The 18,641-nt window shown below is 42.6% G+C and overlaps 1 protein-coding gene across 13 annotated transcripts in view; it reads right to left on the bottom strand.

Moving 5' to 3' along the window:
- map2k5 (mitogen-activated protein kinase kinase 5) overlaps positions 1-18,641 on the bottom strand; it is a 338,825-nt gene that overhangs the window by 29,634 nt on the left and 290,550 nt on the right. For 11 of the 13 annotated variants that reach the window (XM_038814887.1, XM_038814881.1, XM_038814883.1 and 8 more), the window contains 2 exons: positions 11,871-11,932; positions 7,496-7,541 (listed from right to left, as the gene is read on the bottom strand). The exons of the other annotated variants lie outside the window; for them this stretch is intronic. In XM_038814887.1, the coding sequence (XP_038670815.1) occupies positions 7,537-7,541; positions 11,871-11,932 (67 nt within the window). In that variant the 3' untranslated portion in view covers positions 7,496-7,536. The remainder of the gene's footprint in view (positions 1-7,495; positions 7,542-11,870; positions 11,933-18,641) is intronic. 13 annotated transcript variants of the gene reach the window in all.

Genomic DNA, 18,641 nt, shown 5'->3' with positions numbered 1-18,641 from the left:
GCTTGATTAGAAAGAGTGACTTTAAAACTAAAGTGCTAAATACAACAGCAGTCTCAGTTGCTCTAGAGAAGAAACATTTCAAGCAGTAGAGACGAGTGCAACAAAAATAACACCAGGAGATAAAGTGAGGAGAGACACAATATAATTATTATTTACTAGTTCTGCTGGATGCCACAGATATTCCTAACAGCTTGTTCATTGTCAAATCAACAAACAGTGCTGAATAAATGACCTATTGGGAATTATTCTCCGGCAGCATTCCTCCCCCTTGCTGGATGTCATTTACAATCAGTGAAGGCTGCCTCAAAGCTGACAGCAGCTCCCTGAAAGCCCTGCAGACTCCGGCTCTTTACCAGCTATCGAGTCTATCTTCAAAATGAACATGATAAAAACTTGTACAAATCTCTGCGATTCATAAAGACTTGTTCAGTTGCCTGGCACCAACCCCATAGGATCCTAAATGACTGAATGTAAATCCTGCGTTTTTTCCTATATTTTGCATGGAGATCATTTCTATAGCACCACATCTTTAAAAAAAAATTAGTGAGATAGATGCTGCCCAAAAGCTGGATTTTAAAACACCTTGATGTCAATAGTGAACATGACAGTAAATCCCTTCAATGACCCGACACAAAATTTATACTTCTAAGTTTTTAAAAGCCAATTATACAATGGTTGACATAATGATCAGAGGTGCTATTTTTGGGGCAGCACGGTGGCACAGTGGGATAGCCCTGCTGCCTCACGGCGCTGAGGTCCCGGCTCCGGATCACCGTCCGGGTGGAGTTTGCACATTCTCCCCATGTTTGCGTGGGTCTCGTCCCCACAACCCAAAGACGTGCAGGCTAGGTGGATTGGCCACGCTAAATTGCCCCTTAATTGGAAAAATGAATTGGGTACTCTAAATTTTAAAAAAAGGTGCTATTTTTGTGTGTATGGAAACACAATGAATGGCACAAGAGGTTTGAATGAAAAAAAAGATTGGGCTGGATTATCTTCTGTTAACCCACTCAAAATAGGATGGAATGGTGGAGCAAAAGAGTAAAATCAAGCAGCAGGGCCTACTCTGATATTTTCACCTCAAGTATGCTTCAGTACCTGGTAAGACTGAAGTTGGCCACTCACCTACTTCCTGCTGTATGTAAGTGCCAGTGAGTTGCTGAGGTGGGTAGGGGTGGGTGGGAGGCAATGGGAAGAGAGCCCAACCTCCCAGCTCAATTTCCCCCATCTGCCCTTGTTACTATGAATCCTGCCAAATGGCATGTACATATATTCATCTATATTATGTTTAGATTGATATAAATATATAGATATTTATTTACACTGGGTGCTAAACAGTGAAGTGTAGCCAGGGACAGGCTTAGCAAAGATATATCATATAAATATGAACACAGCGGGGGGGGGGAGGAGTTGGCCAAAAATTTTGGGAGGGGGGGGGGAAGAAAGAGTGGTGGTGGTGCCCCCAATGCGCAAAAGGGAACCACCCAAATGAACTATCCCTTCCTCCCTGTCTTTCCAAACTTTTTCCTCAAATCATTTAATGATATGAGCAGCGCGAGATACAGGTCAAGCTCAATTGCTTGTTAATTATTTATTTTAAAATGGCAGCCCCCTCCCCCAGTCTCGGACTCCAGGAACAATCCTCCACATGGTAAGGCACCCTGGGCCCGATCCCTGCCAGTGCTAACCTATCACCTCGGCACCTTGGTACTGCCAGCCTGGAAGTGCCAAGGTGTCCAGGTGCCAGTGTGAGTGCCAGGTTGACAACCTGCCATATCCCCGACCACCCGGAGGCTTCCAATGGCACCCCCCCCCCCCGTCATGTGACACTACGGCCGGTCCACTTTTGCGCTAGGAGAATCCCGCAAACACATATTTCGATGAGCCTAATGACTCATTTAAATGTGGCATCATACAAATCTGAACACAGCTTGGGGTCGTCGCCCAGCAGCCGACAAGCTGTGAGGGATGAGATCCAGATCGCGATGTCTCGTGAGATTCCGTTAAACCTCATGAAGTTGGGCGTGACAAGGCCTTTGAATCGTGCCCATTTGGCAGATGCAAATTTTGTAGAACAATAAAAACTACGAACAATAACTACATTTTCTCGAGGGTTCCTACTGTCGGTGGAATTTTGCTACAAAATCTGCCAACTGATTTATTTCAGATAGATTTGCCATAGAAAGTAGCAAAAAGGGTTGTAGTTAAGGGGGGGGGGGGGGAGTAGAGATTTGTGGACAATATTTGACATCATTTTTGCCTTGAAATGACAATATGTTCTCTTGTACTCACAAACTTAAGAATGATGTAAGCATTTGGCTTTAGGTTCAAATTCAATCATTAATTGAAAGTTAGACACAAAAATCAAGACATGGAGTTAGGTTGTTGGCCAACCATGATCTGACTGAATGGTGGGATCAGTTTGAGGGGCTAAATGCTCCTGTTCCTCGGAATCCTGGAAACGTTAGCTTTGGCCTTATACTGTTCAGGTGCGATGCATGAAGGCACTTTCCTCGTTTGGATTAGAGCATACGTCATACTCTTTCCATATTAATGGTTGGTATTTTGCGGAGCACAACTTTTGATGCCAATGCACAGTACAGCTGGTTGAAAGAAGTTAAGGAAAGACAAAACACTAAAAAGATTGCTAATGTGACAAGACATATTTGTTTTAGCATTCTACATTTGGAGGGAGTTTTATTATTATCTATCATACCTGTCCCTTTCAAATCACTTTTATTGATAATTGTTTACATTTTTTTACGATTGAAACTGTTCTGCTGATTGAACCCAATTTTCTGATTACAAACATATTGCCTTATTTTTGACTCGAGGCAGCATGGATTTGCTTGCAGCTGATTTTTTTGACCCGAGTTCAGAAAAAAAAAACAAATATCAGATGGCTTATTCATATTGCAGTTGCTCCCACTGGCATATTACAGTAAACAAAGTCTACGGGACTCTTGCCAGGAACAAATAGACCAAGCATAAACAGAACAAAAACAACCAATAATCACAAGTGGCACTCTGATCACAAGCTTTTCAAAAGGCGTTACGTGCAATATTTCAGAAGGAAAAAAGACACAGCCAGGCAACTTTCTAGAGGAAGAGAGGGAGCAATGGAGAAGAAGCTGCCTCAGACACAGACTTCACTCATCTGCCATTACCCTCCACCCACATTTATCGAGGCACAGCTTCTTGGCACTGACCTGTAGAATTAGCGACATGAACCCTGGGGCAGCAGGCAGCCAGATGCAATGCTATCTGATCTGTTAAAAATACAGGTCCAGCCAACATGAATTACCAGTGGCAGGGACAGTCAGCTTCATCCTCAATTCTGTATCCTCCACCAACTTTCAGATATGCTGCAATGTTGTCTATGGGGACAGCTCCTTGGAGTGGCAAGGAGGACTACTGCTACCAGCTCATTTTCTGACACCTATATTCCATCAGTTATCAAGAACGGGGCTGGAGTGCTGCGTAATCCATTGTTTGGGCAGTCTCAGCTTCTTGCATTCACAATTATTGTGACAGACAGCCATTTTACTGATCCGACCACTTCTGAAAAAGCTGAAGTGTACATTAAAATATCAGTACACAATCAAAATACTGTGGATGCTGGAAATCTGCAACAAGAACAGAAAATGTTGAGATACCCGATGAAAGGTAACATAAGAACTGGGAGCAGGGGTAGGCAATACAGCCCCTCGAGCCTGCTCTGCCATTCAGTACGATCATGGTTGCTCTCATCCTGGCCTCAGTTCCGCCTTCCTGCCTGCTCCCCATAACCTTCACCCCTCTACTAATTAAAGACCTATCTATCGCCTCCTTAAATTTGTTTGCCGACCACTACATTCTAGGTTAGAGAAATTCACAGATTCCTGTTGAGTGAAGTAATTCCTCCTCATTTGTTTTAAATTATCCACCCCTTAACCGAAAACTATGGTCTCACATGCTCTAGAATGTCCAACAAAGAGAAACATCCGCTCCACGTCTACCCTGTCAATCCCCTTTAGTATCTTATATAGCTTGTTTAGATCTCCTGTCCACCGAGTATAGCCCAAAACTGCTCAATGTCTCTTCATAACACAAGTGCTTCATCCCTGGAATCAATCTAGTGAACCTTCTCTCAGCTGCCTCTAATGCATTTACATCCTTCCTCAAGTAAGGGGACTAAAACTGTGTGCAGTGCTCCAGCTGCATACGCACCATAGAACATAGAACAGTACAGCACAGAACAGGCCCATCGGCCCTCGATGTTGTGCCGAGCAATGTTCACCCTACTTAAACCCACGTAACCCGTATACCCGTAACCCAACAATCCCCCCATTAACCTTACACTACGGGCAATTTAGCATGGCCAATCCACCTAACCCGCACATCTTTGGACTGTGGGAGGAAACCGGAGCACCCGGAGGAAACCCACGCACACACGGGGAGGACGTGCAGACTCCACACAGACAGTGCCCTATATAGTTACAACAGCACATCCCTACTTTAAAACTCTATTTCCTCATTGCAACTTGCTTTCCCACTTATTTTAATGTTGTCTGCAAATTTTTGGCTGTAGTACATTCTATCCCTGCATCCGAGTTATTAATATAGATTATAAATAGTTGGGGCCCCGAGGACCGATCCCTGTGGCACCCCATTAGTTACAGCTTGCCAAACAGAAAGACCCATTTATCCTCACTCTCAGCTTTACACTGATACTTCCAGATCTGCTGAGTATTTCCAGTCCTTTTGTTTTCATTAAAATATTGGCATCATTTGTAAAGGCTGCCAACATTTGCATTCCCATATGTAACCATTTACCCACCAACTAGCATAAGCGGCTTTTTAAGGGCTACTTTACCTGATTTCTAACTCCCTTCCTGAAAGCTTACCCACAAAATAAAGGAGGATCATCACATCGAAGATCAAAAAGGGCGCTGATAACAAACCGGATTAGAAATTCTTTCCTGCATATGGAGCACTTTGAAACGATTCTGAAGATGTAATAAGGTGCTCTGTAAATGCAAATTGTTCTGTGGTCTCTTGTTAGAAAGAAATGACAATTTCATTATTATCATATGCTATTCCAGCTAGCCTGCCTTCACCTCTCACCTCACCTCTTCAGCTGAAACCGTACGAAGACCAATTGAAGAAGAAACTGACAACAGCATTCAAATCCACGATAGGAACGGAACACAGTTTTTCTGTTTAATCCGGATTAAAAATAATTATGGTAATCATAAATGATACTAAACAAAAGTCAATGTCAAATGCTGCAAGATACTCCACGTCATTAATAAAACTGAGTATGTGGTTCTATACCTCTTCATCGATAGTAGATGCTAAACTCTAACCCCATAACAGGTCATTCTGAGAAGCAAAGCATTCTGATCATGTATTTTGCTCATGTGCTGAAACAAAAACAGATACATGCCACTGATTATAATTTACTGCCCAGAGTTAGTCTGATTAAGAAACCTACCTATGCGGTGGGCTTGTATCATGTTGGGACTCAATCAAAATGCAGAGTTTATAAACGCTCGGTGTTAAGAGGGCAATTTTAAGCAGCTATAGGATCTGCTCAGTCACAAGTCTTTTGGAGGTCAGATGCCTATCGCCCCCCGCCCCCCGTCTGTAACAAGCCAAATGCCTCAAGGGCTGGCACTTCTAAGTCAATTGACAATCAAATGGGTAAATACAGGGCCGGCTTCTTCCGTCCTGCCTGCTGCAAGACCCCCACGGGGCGGGGCGCGGACCATGTAAAGGTCCGTTGACTTCGGGTGGGAATTTCTGGTCGCTGAGCAGGCATGGCTGGAGAATCCCGCCCACAACCTAACCAAACATCACAAACTTCTCAGAGCGAAAGAGATGAATTCAAACACAGAAAGACGAGAGGCTGAAATTATGTTCGGAGCAAGGCAACTGAGACACACAGTTTCACTCAAAAAACTGGAAGAAGTAGAAATCATCCATCAAAAAGGGATGGACTTGTTGGGCAGAATGGTCATTTCAGTCTCCTGGAAACTATTAAGATGACTGCTTACTTTGTCAACATGTAGAAATGAAAATGAGTTTTGTATACGGGGGGGGGGGGGGGGGGGGGGGGGTTGTTCTTTCTATTCTTAGTATTTTCTGTTATTGATATTTTGTGAAAATTTGAATAAAAATTATTTTTAAAAAAAGAAATGAAATGAGCTCCTGAATGGCATGTGGAAACATAATTAAACATATCAGGCCAGGCTGTCAACAGTACAACTGTACTAATTATTTGCTGTAAAAAGGCAAGTCTAATGACTAGACTAATTGGTGCGTCCCATGTGCAATGTAACATTCCTTTAAATGTCTGACTAACCAGAATATCTGCTCCCACCTGAACGTATGTGAGCTTCAGATGTCAAAACATAATTTGCAACCAGAAAATAACACACTCAGAAGAGTATGGGCCGGCTCCCCTCCAGAAAATTGCTTTAAATTGATTGAGACATTTTTCTTGCAAAATAAATAACATTATTGTGACCAATGAATTACTTTTGAAGTACATTGAGTAGTGTGTCGGTAAACATAACTGCCAATCACACAAAATGAAATAAATGATCAGTTGGTGGTATAATAAAAATAATACTGTGGATGTTAAAATTCTGAAATAAAAACAAATGTTGGAAATATTCAGCAGGTCTGGCAGTATCTGTGGACAGAGTAACAGAATTAATGTTTCAAATTGAATACGACGCAGCATGGGCGGCAGGGTAGCACAATGGTTAGCACAACGCCAGGGACCCGGGTTCAATTCCGGCCTTGGGTGACTGTGTGTGTGGAGTTTGTACTTTCTCCCCGAGTCTGTGTGGGTTCCTCCGGGTGCTCCGGTTTCCTCCCGCAGTCCAAAGATGTGCAGCTTAGGTGGGGTTATGGGTTTACGGGGATAGGACGGGTGAGTGGGCCTAGGTTGGATGCTCTTTCAGAGGGTCAGTGAAAACTTGAAGGGCTGAATGGCCTCCTCCTGCACTGTAGGAATTCTATTCTATGGTTCTTGAAATGTTAGCTCTATTTCTCTCTCCATAGATCCTGCCAGACCCGCTGAGTAGACCAGCTGGTGGTGTTCGTTGCAGTTTTTATTGTATGCTTTATTCACAGTTAACATCTTGTCCTTTACCCCGAGAGGCCTTCTATCTGAGCCCAGCTAAGACAGATGGGATGAAACCCTTTAGTTCCGGCTAGAGGTATCAAATTAAGTGGGTTCAGCAAGGCTCAGCTTGGGTGCAAGTTAACAGCGTATTTTTCAGATTTCTTACCAAAAAAGGCACAAAAGTGAATAGACCTTTCAAATAAAATACATGTAAAATACAAAAAATTGGATAAAACTCTTTGATGATCTATCTATCGAGGTTTAAAATCACAAACATTGTGATATGTTGCCAGGACAGCATCAAGTTCTTTTAGGTCTTGCTAAAATTTGTGACTTTTTTTCTGAAAATCAATAATTTCAATGAAAGTGATGACTTACCATGAGCTCTTCCGGTGCAGGCCGTTCTGTTGACAACTTTCTCATGCTGTAGTGAGTAAACACAGTAATTATTTCACAAATTTTCTGAATTCTGAAATATGATCATAGTTTTACAGGCAAATAAGAGGTAATTGAACTACAAAGATGTTGGATGCATGCCAATTAAAAAAAAAGTGACCCTGTATTTTCAAAACTTTGGTTCCTTAACAACTGGCATTTGGTGCAGTTTTGTGTCCAAAATGGCATCCATACTATGTGCGCACAATTCTAGTGCGAGTCATGCCAGGTGCCATTTTGGTGAAAGTCAATCAAGAGGGGCCCTTTACCCATGTCAAAAGCACGCGTTGTCCATTAACACATACAAATCGGGGTCCTAACATCCGTTTCTGCCCTCCCCACCCCTCAGACTTGAGTCTGAGGCACCCAACACCAGTGCTGATTGCCTCCAGTAAACCAAAGCCAAGTAGCATGGAGTTAAACCTCACTCTTGATTCAATTCTCCGGAACCTCCCAACCCCCTCCACACGATCCACCTACAACACTCTTGCCCCTCCAATCCTGCAGACTACCCTGATCATCTTCTTCCCCAATCGCAGACAGCCCCATCATCACATTTTATTCCTTCTTCAGACCATGGCAAATTTGTACTCCATCGGCCAGCTATTCCTCTCCTACAAACCCCGGTCATCTCCTTTCTCAACACCTGACAACGCTTCAATAACACTTCAAAGTCCAGTTATTTCTTTTCCAAGATTCAGTGATCTTACCCAATCACTTATCTGAACCTTGGTACGTAAATCTGTGCAGGCTGCTACTACTGCACCATCCACAATACATAACAATGAGCTTTGAGGCTGAAAAGTCCAGTATCCTTAGACCTCCCTATTTTGGAGTTAGCACTCTGTGGATGAGGTGCCAAAAAGGGATCTGAATTTCTAGGCCTACTACTTTTATTACACTGTCATTTTTAATTATTTCCTTGACTGAACAAGGAAAGCATTGTTCACATTAGCCAACATTGCATGAATTAAAAAATAGTGCAGTCAATGATGGATACCAAGAAAAGACCACATCCAGACTTGCCTAATCTGAAAGTTAGGAAAATTGACTTTTAAATGGCAATAGCACTAGCACCTGCTGGAAGCCCTATTTAGATCCCTTGCTTGTGCTAAGTTAGCTGACCCGAGCTGAATTAGCACTAGGGAATGCTACAATTGGCTTCTGTGGCCCTACGCTTGGAAGCAGGTAACTATCTATTCAGAAATCACGACTGATTGATATCATAATCTTTTTATTAGTGTCACAAGTAGCCTTACATTAACACTGCAATGAAGTTACTGTGAAAATCCCCTAGTCGCTACACTACGGCACCTGTTCGGGTACACAGAGGGAGAATTCAGAATGTTCAAATTACCTAACAGCACAATTTGAATGTCCAATTCACCTAACAAGCACATCTTTAGGGACTTGAGGGAAGAAACTGGAGCTCCCGGAGGAAACCAACGCAGACACAGGGAGAACGTGAAGACGCCGCAGAAAGTGACCAAGTGGGAATCGAACCCGGGACCCTGGCGCTGTGAAGCAACAGTGCTAACCACTGCATCGCCCATTCACCAACTCTGGAAAAAGAAGGTATGTGTGAGAGTGTGAGCATGAGTGTGAGTGGGGGCATGTGTAGACTTGTATTTTGCCATGCCCTTCACAGAAGAACGTTATAGCCGAAGGCTCACACATTAAGGATGAGTGATGCACTGAAAAGCTGTTCGCACTACAAGAGCTATTCCAGCAAGAGGGAAATTTTCAGTGAAAATTGTAAAGGAGGTGAAATTTTGAAGTTAAAATCAAAAGTTTAAGGACAGGGACAATTAGTACAATGAAGCATTTAATTTAAAGATGTTCTCACATGGCAGAGATTAAAATGTTGCCTCAATCATGAAAATAAATAAGTTTGGGATGAGTCTATGGTCAGACAAGCTGTGCATTGTCTGCTAAATGAAGGCTGGCAAAAAAGGGAGTGGGGAAGCTAGAGCTGGGGAGAGGAGGAAAGGAATGCCATGTCTATATGATGTAAAGATATTTTTGCTAGGTGGACAGATTCAGGCGGCACAGTGGTTAGCACTGCTGCCTCATGGTGCCGAGGAGCTGTGTTCGATCCCGGCCCCGGGTCACTGTCCGCGTGGAGTTTGCACATTCTCCGCGTGTCTATGTGGGTCTCACCCTCACAACCCGAAGATGTGCAGGGTAGGTGGATTGGCCATGCTACATGGCCCCTTAACTGGGAAAAACAAATTAGGTACTCTAAATTTATTTATTTTTAAATGAAGACTCCTTGTTTGTCAGTGCTGCTCTTGAGCTCGTCAACAGGAGGTTCCAAATAGCAATTGCTGATCTTGTTTGCTTAGTTCTAACTCTCCCCCAACTTCATAAATTTACCATGAGAATAAACACAGATACAGTCCTATATCCCACCCTCAGCAGCACAATGCACCAACATTCAAGAAAAAGATAAATCCATAAAAAGAGATCGTTCTCCATACTGAACTAGGACAGCAAATTTTTGCAGAGTAGTCCTAATGACAGTCGGGAATCAGTCTCTAGTTACTGACTCTGTTAAGAATTCTGGTTTGAAGGTTTTAGTGGTATGCGGTGTCTATTTTCTTTCCTCAATGTTGCTCTCTTTAAGATGGTCAGTGTTCTGCAGATACCAGCTGCATTCTGGAAATATCGATACTTCACATGTCAGCTTGGACCAGCTAATTGATCATGGAGAGACAAGCTCGATCCCGCCCTCATCTGATATTTAAACATGTACACATTTTACACTGGAGGTAACTGTTTGGCAATTAGCAGTGGGAAGCCAAGCAAAATCCAACCCCCCCCTTCTCAGCTTGGGAACAAAGGAACCAACTGCCATGCCCATACTGTTGTCTCTGCAGAGATCACCACAGTATGATCAGATCGGAGACCTCGGATTTGCGTGGCTCGGTAGCATACTTAATGGGACATTTATCCACAATCTTGGAGAGGAAGCTTTAAAAAAATGTTTAAAGATGTTCTACAAAAATGCAACTGAAATAACAGTGCCAGATAGGAACAAAGTAGACATATGTGAACCTTGCCTACGCTTAGAATGCTCTAGTAAGTAAATCACACCTTCAATACTGTGCTGCATAATTTCTGGGCAGAATGGAAAAATGCCATACCAATCCTCAGAGAATTAAGGAAAATGCAATTCCATCTTTAGAATTCTCAAATTCCCTCAAGTTGTACTACCAAACTCTTCCAAAATCGACTATGTAAACTGTTCACATTATTTCTAATCATTAGAGTCAAAGCATATTTAAAAAACTAAATTAAAAATAATTTGCATGTTTTAAAAATTAGCATTTCCTTAAAAGATACCTTTTTTGGGGAGACAGACACACACAAAAGATGACAGCTGTGATATCACTATTACTACCATCTGCTTTAATTACATTTATTTCATGTACTTGCACTTTACGAGGGGGCTGGGGCATGTAAAAGAATAAACTATCCGAGTTGTTTTTTCAATACTGTACTTGTTTAATCTTTTTTAAATCTGAGATGGAAAGGGATGATACCATCAGTCACTTAGCAGAGAATAGCTGTGAATGATTAAAAAAATAAATTACAAACCAAACCTTTCAGCAAAATTGTACACTCTTTAAAAAGAATTCAATAAAAAGTTTATTTCTTTTTGCATCAAAACATCTTTTAATGTTTTATAATATACGGATTGTTTTCTATGAAGTGCAACTGTCATTTGAGGCAATGTATTCCCATAACATCTTATGCTAATAAAGGATGACACTCGAAAAATTAACAGACTCGAGTACTAAACAAGAAGCATAGTTATAAACCATTAACTATCGCAGAGGACAATTTGCTGTCTCCATAAACAAACATATGCACCTCTGGAATAATGCACCCATTAGCAAGCAATTCAAGCTGTCTAAAGACTTGTTTGGTAACGGTCCTAATCTATGATTCCAAAGTAGCTGCTTCTCCAGGGAAAACAAAGCTATTACCCACTATCATTTAGGTTTCAGCTTGACATCTGTGAACATTTCACACCAGTTACCCCTCCTTCCCCTTTTTAAAACTTTTATGTGACATCTGATAATTTCAAAAGCTGCTCCATGTTACGGTGTTGTATGACCTTCCATGTAAGTAACATTCACAGAAATTAGGCAACAGTATTCTTTTCCTTCTTCGCTATCCATCTGTTCACGGCCCATAGTCCCTCCCTGTCTATGGAAAGACGGAGGAGAGCCATAAGGTCTCCTGGAGTCTGAGAGCTAATGGAATGTATCATTTACACTGAGGAGATGGCATGTTTGCAAACTGAGCTTACCACTGAGTGATGAAATGTACAAATGGCTCAGAAAACACCCCAACCGGAAGGACTGGTGGATCCTGGGAAAGAGTAAGACAAAGAATATGAGAGAGATGGAGAGGGAGGAGGAGGGGGAGGAGGAGAGAGAGAGAGAGAGAGATCAAACAAAAAAAAAATCATGATTATTTTAATTACATAGAATTTTCCGGATGAATTGAGTAACTCCATGCAGCTTCTTTGACTCCAAACCTGAACATTTTAGAGAAGGATATTGATCAAATTTTTAACTTAAATGCCTTTAGTTGGAATTTGGTGATCTCTATTGTTAATATAAAACAATCAATTCTCATTTCAAGAAGGTAATTGCCAGACTTCAATGTAAATACTGTACCACTGATTCAATGATTTTGCGATCTAAACCTACAAGCATTTTCTTTAATTTTGTGCAAGTGGAACTGACATCACAAAAAATGAAAACACAGTTGATTGACAGTCACAATATCATGAATCACCAGCATTTGCTCGAAAAAGGTTATTTTAAAACTTGTATTTACAGAACTTTAAACTTGAACAGTTCACTAGAACCAGTCACAATCATTAATTTACAAAGAAGCTATTCAGAAAAATATTTGACATGTTCCAAAAATAATCACTTGCTGGCACATAATTGGTTTACAAACTGCAGAAGTCCTAATAAAACTATAAAAAGACGTACCATTCTAATTATGAGCAAACAGTTATTGCAGCAGCCAATTTAAAGGCAGCAAACTGATTGCACTATCCAGTGCATAACAAAAAACCCTCCGATGCAATTCCTTTGCAATTTCAACAAAAAAAAGAGTCAAATCCTGCAGAATTATGCACAGAAAATTCTTAAAATTAAGATCCGCGGGAGTTTAATGGCTGTCTCATCAAATCTGCAATTGCTGAAGAACAGCAGAATATAAAAGGCAGCTGGAAGTGACTGCATTTTCATCTGTTCTCATTTTTCCATTAAAAATACCTTTTGGCTGCATTCTTTGTGACATCCCTGTTAAAACTACCCCGCAAAGTATGATACATGCACCTATTTAAATTAACAAAGAGATGACTTATTTTAATCTCACAGTGCTTTGGACTGCTTCAGCCATTTGGATGAGCAATATATCATTACATACAACCTTTCAATGCTTCAGGCAAAACTCAATGTGTGTAGCATTTGGTAGGAGCCAAACAATTTCTCTACTATATAACTGTGTCAAATGCATGCGTGTATTCATTACAGCAAAAAAAAAGAAAAAGGTGTGTATGTGTAGGGGGGGGGGGGGGGGGGGGGGTTTGAAAGAAATCTTTGATGTGCTGAAAAAAAAGACATGAAAATCACCTCTGCAATTTGCGTGCTTCATTATCAATGGTAGCAAATAGATACAATCAGAGCTTCAAATGTGATTAGTAAATATACATGTAATTGCCGTAGCCAATTACAACTTCAAATTATCAGAAAAATGAGATCAGTAATTACAAGGGAGAAAATTAAGTAGATCTCTCATCTGAGCTTTGTCTCCCATTTATACAACAGGAAGCTGCTGGAAGAATACAAACCAATCTGAAAAGTAAATTGGGGGGGGGGGGGGGGGGTGTGCCGCAGGGGGAGGTAGAACAGAGGTAGGCAGTCAGAGGATAAAAAGCCTATTTGACAATGAACATCAGAGTCCCAATCTTTTCGGTCTAACATTGCACTGGGCTTTATGATTGGGCCGTAAGGACAGGCTGGGACATCTCTTTTTAAAATTTAGAGTACCCAATTATTTATTTTCCAATTAAGGGGCAATTTAGCCTGGTCAATCCACCTACCCTGCACATCTTTGGTGGAAGTGACACCCGCGCAGACGGGGGGGGTTTGCAAACTCCACCTGGGACAGTGACCGGGGTCAGGATCGAACCTGGTCCTCGGCGGCATGAGGCAGCAGTTCTAACCACTGCGACACCATGCTGTCCTTGGCCGGGACATCACCAGCACTAGGACTGAGGTCATAATGCTGTCAGACTTCCACTTCTATGCTTGTATTTATAGTGTGCCAATATATTTATTGATTTTCTTTGTTTAGTGAGTTATTTAAATTTTTTCTTCAGTACTGAAGGCGAGCAGCTATGATCCCTTGCAGCCAGGTAAATGGAGTCGCCAGCACCAGTTAAAGGCGTATGAAAGTGACCAATCACAAAAAATTATTGCCTACATTTTGGCTCCAGTGTTTATTGATTTTCAATTTTTCCAGCCAGGAAGTTTTCTTTTCAACAACTGAACCTGGACCGTTATTATTATATGCACAATAAACAGAAAAGAGAAAGTTGAAATATTGTATTAACCATCCTTTAACCCTTTGTTATTGGAGATTGGTTACAATTTTGAAGTTTCCCAACAGAACCCCAACATAGAAATGGGAAAACATACAAAGAACATGCCAAAAGAGAACCAAAACAGAAAATAAATTCCCACTAGTATTTAATAAGAATTCAGTGGCAGATCATAGTTTAATTAAACTCAGGAAAATAACTGGTACATTACATTCTTCCAGTGTATGCTTAGTTTAACAGAGTAGATTATGGGAGTCAAAGAATGGTACCTCAGCCTAGGGCGGGATTCTCCGTGCCTCCGTGCCAAAATCGCGATCGGCGCGGGGCGGAGAATGGGCTTTGATGCCGACATCTGCCGCGATGCCGTTCCCACGATTCTCCGGACCTCGGAGAATCGCCGCAAATCGTGCAGTCTACGCAGTGCGGGTAGGGGGCCATTGGCAGAGGCCCCAGCGGCGATTCTCCAACTGGAACTGGCCGCATTCCCGACGGCGTGGGTCTCTCACGGTGCCACCCGTTGGGAACTCGGCGTGGCTGCGGACTCAGCCCGCGGCCTCACTGGTCGGGGGCGGGGGGAATCTTTCACCGGCAGGGGGCCTCACAGACGGCCAAGCTATCGATCAGGGGCCACTGATCCGTGGGCGCACGCGATCCGGGGTGGGGGGGATCTTTTTGGTGCCGGTCCGCGGTGTGGGTCCGCCAAGTTGTGCCGGGCGGCTGACGTGCACATGTGCGGACCCCCGACCGAAACCGCTGGTAGGAGAATCACTCTGGACTTTCTTCAGGAAATGTTTCCGACAATAACATAAACCTCACCTACTTTATGTTGGCTTTGTTTAAATTCAGATCTTGGGACAATGGTTATCTGTTAGCCAGTTCCGAATGTTTATGACACCAACTCTGCCTCTCTTCTCCCAGCCATAAGTCTGCTATTGGCCATCAGGAACAGCCTAATGAACACTGATCCTCTTAAATCCCAATTAAATCAAGGGCAATATAAAAGCCATTAGCATGAGTGTAGCTTGAGCAATGGACCCTACACTTGAGGCATTAATTAAAAATCATTAATAATCATTTGTTAGTTAATTTATATATACACATTATTAAAAAAAGGCAAACTCTTCTTATAACATACATGCTGCAGACTAGTGCAGGCAAGTAAACTGGGCAGACAAGGGGCAGATGGAATTTAATACAGAGAAGGTAAGGCAGATGAATTTAGAACTTGGATTAGTACTTGGAACTATGATGTTGTCATTACAGAGACCTGGTTGAGGGAAGGACAGGATTGGCAGCTAAACATTCCAGGATTTAGATGTTTCAGGCGGGATAGAGGGGGATGTAAAAGGGGTGGAGGAGTTGAGCTACTGGTTAGGGAGAATATCACAGCTGTACTACGAGGACAGCTCAAAGGGTAGCGAGGCTATATGGGTAGAGATCAGGAATAAGAAGGGTGCAGTCACAATGTTGGGGGTTTACAACAGGCCTCCCAACAGCCAGCGAGAGATAGAGGAGCAGACAGGTAGACAGATTTTGGAAAGGAGTAAACGCAACAGGGTTGATGTGATGGGAGACTTCAACTTCCCCAATATTGACTGGGACTCACTTAGTGCTAGGGGCTTGGACGGGGCAGAGTTTGTAAGGAGCATCCAGGAGGGCTTCTTAAAACAATATGTAGATAGTCCAACTAGGGAAGGGGCTGTACTGGACCTGGTATTGGGGAATGAGCCCGGCCAGGTGGTTGAAGTTTCAGTAGGGGAGCATTTTGGGAACAGTGACCGCAATTCAGTAAGTTTTAAAGTGCTGGTGGACAAAGATAAGAGTGGCCCTAGGGTGAATGTGCTAAATTGGAAGAAGGCTTGTTATAACAATATTAGGTGGGAACTGAAGAACATAGATTGGGGGCGGATGTTTGAGGGTAAATGAACATCTGACATGTGGGAGTCTTTCAAATGGCAGTTGAAAGGAATTCAGGACGCGCATGTTCCTGTGAGGAAGAAGGATAAATATGGCAAATTTCACGATCCTTGGATAACGAGAGATATTGTAGGCATCGTCAAAAAGAAAAAGGCACTGAGGACCCGGGTTTGAATCCCGGCCCTGGGTCACTGTCCGTGTGGAGTTTGCACATTCTCCCTGTGTCTGCGTGGGTTTCACCCCCACAACCCAAAGATGTGCAGGGTAGGTAGACTGGCCACGCTAAATTGCCCCTTAATTGGAAAAAAATAATTGGGTACTCTAAATTTATAAAGAAAAAAAAAGAAAAAGCAGGCATTTGTCAAGGCTAGAAGTCTGGGAACAGACGAAGCCTGTGTGGAAGCAAGGAGCCAGGAGGGGTAAAAGGGGTCACGAAAAGTCATTGGCAAATAGGGTTAAGGAAAATCCCACAGCTTTTTACACGTACATAAAAAGCAAGAGGGTAGCCAGGGAAAGGGTTGGCCCACTGAAAGACAGGGAAGGGAATCTATGTGTGGAGGCAGAGGAAATGGGCGAGGTACTAAATGAATACTTTGCATCAGTATTCACCAAAGAGAAGGAATTGGTGGATGTTGAATCTGGAGAAGGGTGTTGAGATAGCCAGGGTCACATTGAGATCCAAAAAGACGGGGTGTTGGGCGTCTTGAAAAATATTAAGGTGGATAAGTTCCCAGGGCCTGATGGGATCTACCCCAGAATACTGAAGGAGGCAAGAGAGGAAATTGCTGAGGTCTTGACAGAAATCTTTGGATCCTCACTGTCTTCAGGTGATGTCCCGGAAGACTGGAGAATAGCCAATGTTGTTCCTTTGTTTAAGAAGGGTAGCAAGGATAATGCAGGGAACTACAGGCCAGTGAGCCTTACGTCAGTGGTAGGGAAATTACTGGAGAGAATTCTTCGAGACAGGATGTACTCCCATTTGGAAGCAAGTGGTCGTATTAGCGAGAGGCACCACGGTTTTGTGAAGGGGAGGTCGTGTCTCACTAACTTGATAAGAGTTTTTCGAGCAAGTCACAAAGATGATTGATGCACGTAGGGCAGTGGATATTGCCTATATGGACTTCAGTAAGGCCTTTGACAAGGTCCCTCATGGCAGACTGGTACAAAAGTTGAAGTCACACGGGATCAGAAGTGAGCTGGCAAGATGGATACAGAACTGGCTAGGTCATAGACAGCAGAGAGCAGTAATGGAAGGGTGCTTTTCTAATTGGAGGGCTGTGACTAGTGGTGTTCCGCAGGGATCAGTGCTGGGACCTTTGCTGTTCGTAGTATATATCAATGATTTGGAGGAAAATGTAACGTCTGATTAGTAAGTTTGCGGAAGACACAAAGGTTGATGGAATTGCGGATAGCGATGAGGACTGTCAGAGGATACAGCAGGATTTAGATCGTTTGGAGACTTGGGCTGAGAGATGGCAGATGGGGTTTAATCCGGACAAATGTGAGGTAATGCATTTTGGAAGGTCTAATTGGTAGGGAATATACAGTGAATGTTAGGACCCTCAAGAGTATTGACAGTCAGAGGGATCTTGGTGTCACAACTAGAATACTGCATGCAGTTCTGGTCACCACATTTTAGCAAAGGGATAGGATCCTTGAGTGGAGGAAGAGGAGGTTTACCAAAATAGTTCCAGGGATGGGGGAATTTTATCTTCAAGGTTAGGTTGGAGAAGCTGACATTGTTTTCCTAGCTTGGAGTCAAGGGGATGGAGCGAAGATTTGATCAAGGTGTGCAACATTTTGACATGTCGGGATAAGGTAAACAAGGAAAAACTGTTCTCATTAGCTGACAGTACAAGAATCAGGACTCACAGATTTAAAGCTTTGGGCAAGACCTGAAGGTAGGATACGTAGCAAATGATAATGACTTGGAGCTAACGGCCCAGGAGAGTTGTAGAAGCAGAGACAATCAAGGATTTCAAAAGGAAATTGGATGGGTCATGAAGGAAACAAACTTTCAGGGCTATAGTGATAGAATGAGGGAAATGAAACTGACTGGGTGCGTAGACTCAATGGGCCGAATGGCTTTTTGCTGAGCCATAAATGACTTTATGACTCAAAATATGCGGGCAAAATGGGAATTATTAGAATAATAGCATAAGAGCTGAAAACTAATGTCGTGTAATGTAAGAATGAATATGCATTTAACATTGTATCATATCTTGCAGGATGTCCCAAAGTGCTTCACATGCAATCAATTTCTTTCAAGTAATCCACTGTTATGTAGAAACATATGACAGACATTCTGTGCACAATGCATCACAGACAGAAATGAGATGAATGACCAATATGAAATGAAAATCGCTTATTGTCATGAGTAGGCTTCAATGAAGTTACTGTGAAAAGCCCCTAGTCGCCACATTCCGGCGCCTGTTCAGGGAGGCTGTTACAGGAATCGAACCGTGCTGCTGGCCTGCCTTGGTCTGCTTTCAAAGCCACGATTTAGCCTAGTGTGCTAAACAGCCCCTAATATGCTTC

This window comes from Scyliorhinus canicula, chromosome 12, assembly GCF_902713615.1.
Source record: "Scyliorhinus canicula chromosome 12, sScyCan1.1, whole genome shotgun sequence".
In the NCBI taxonomy this organism is placed as follows: domain Eukaryota; kingdom Metazoa; phylum Chordata; class Chondrichthyes; order Carcharhiniformes; family Scyliorhinidae; genus Scyliorhinus; species Scyliorhinus canicula.
This window is presented reverse-complemented; position numbering and strand designations above follow the sequence as displayed.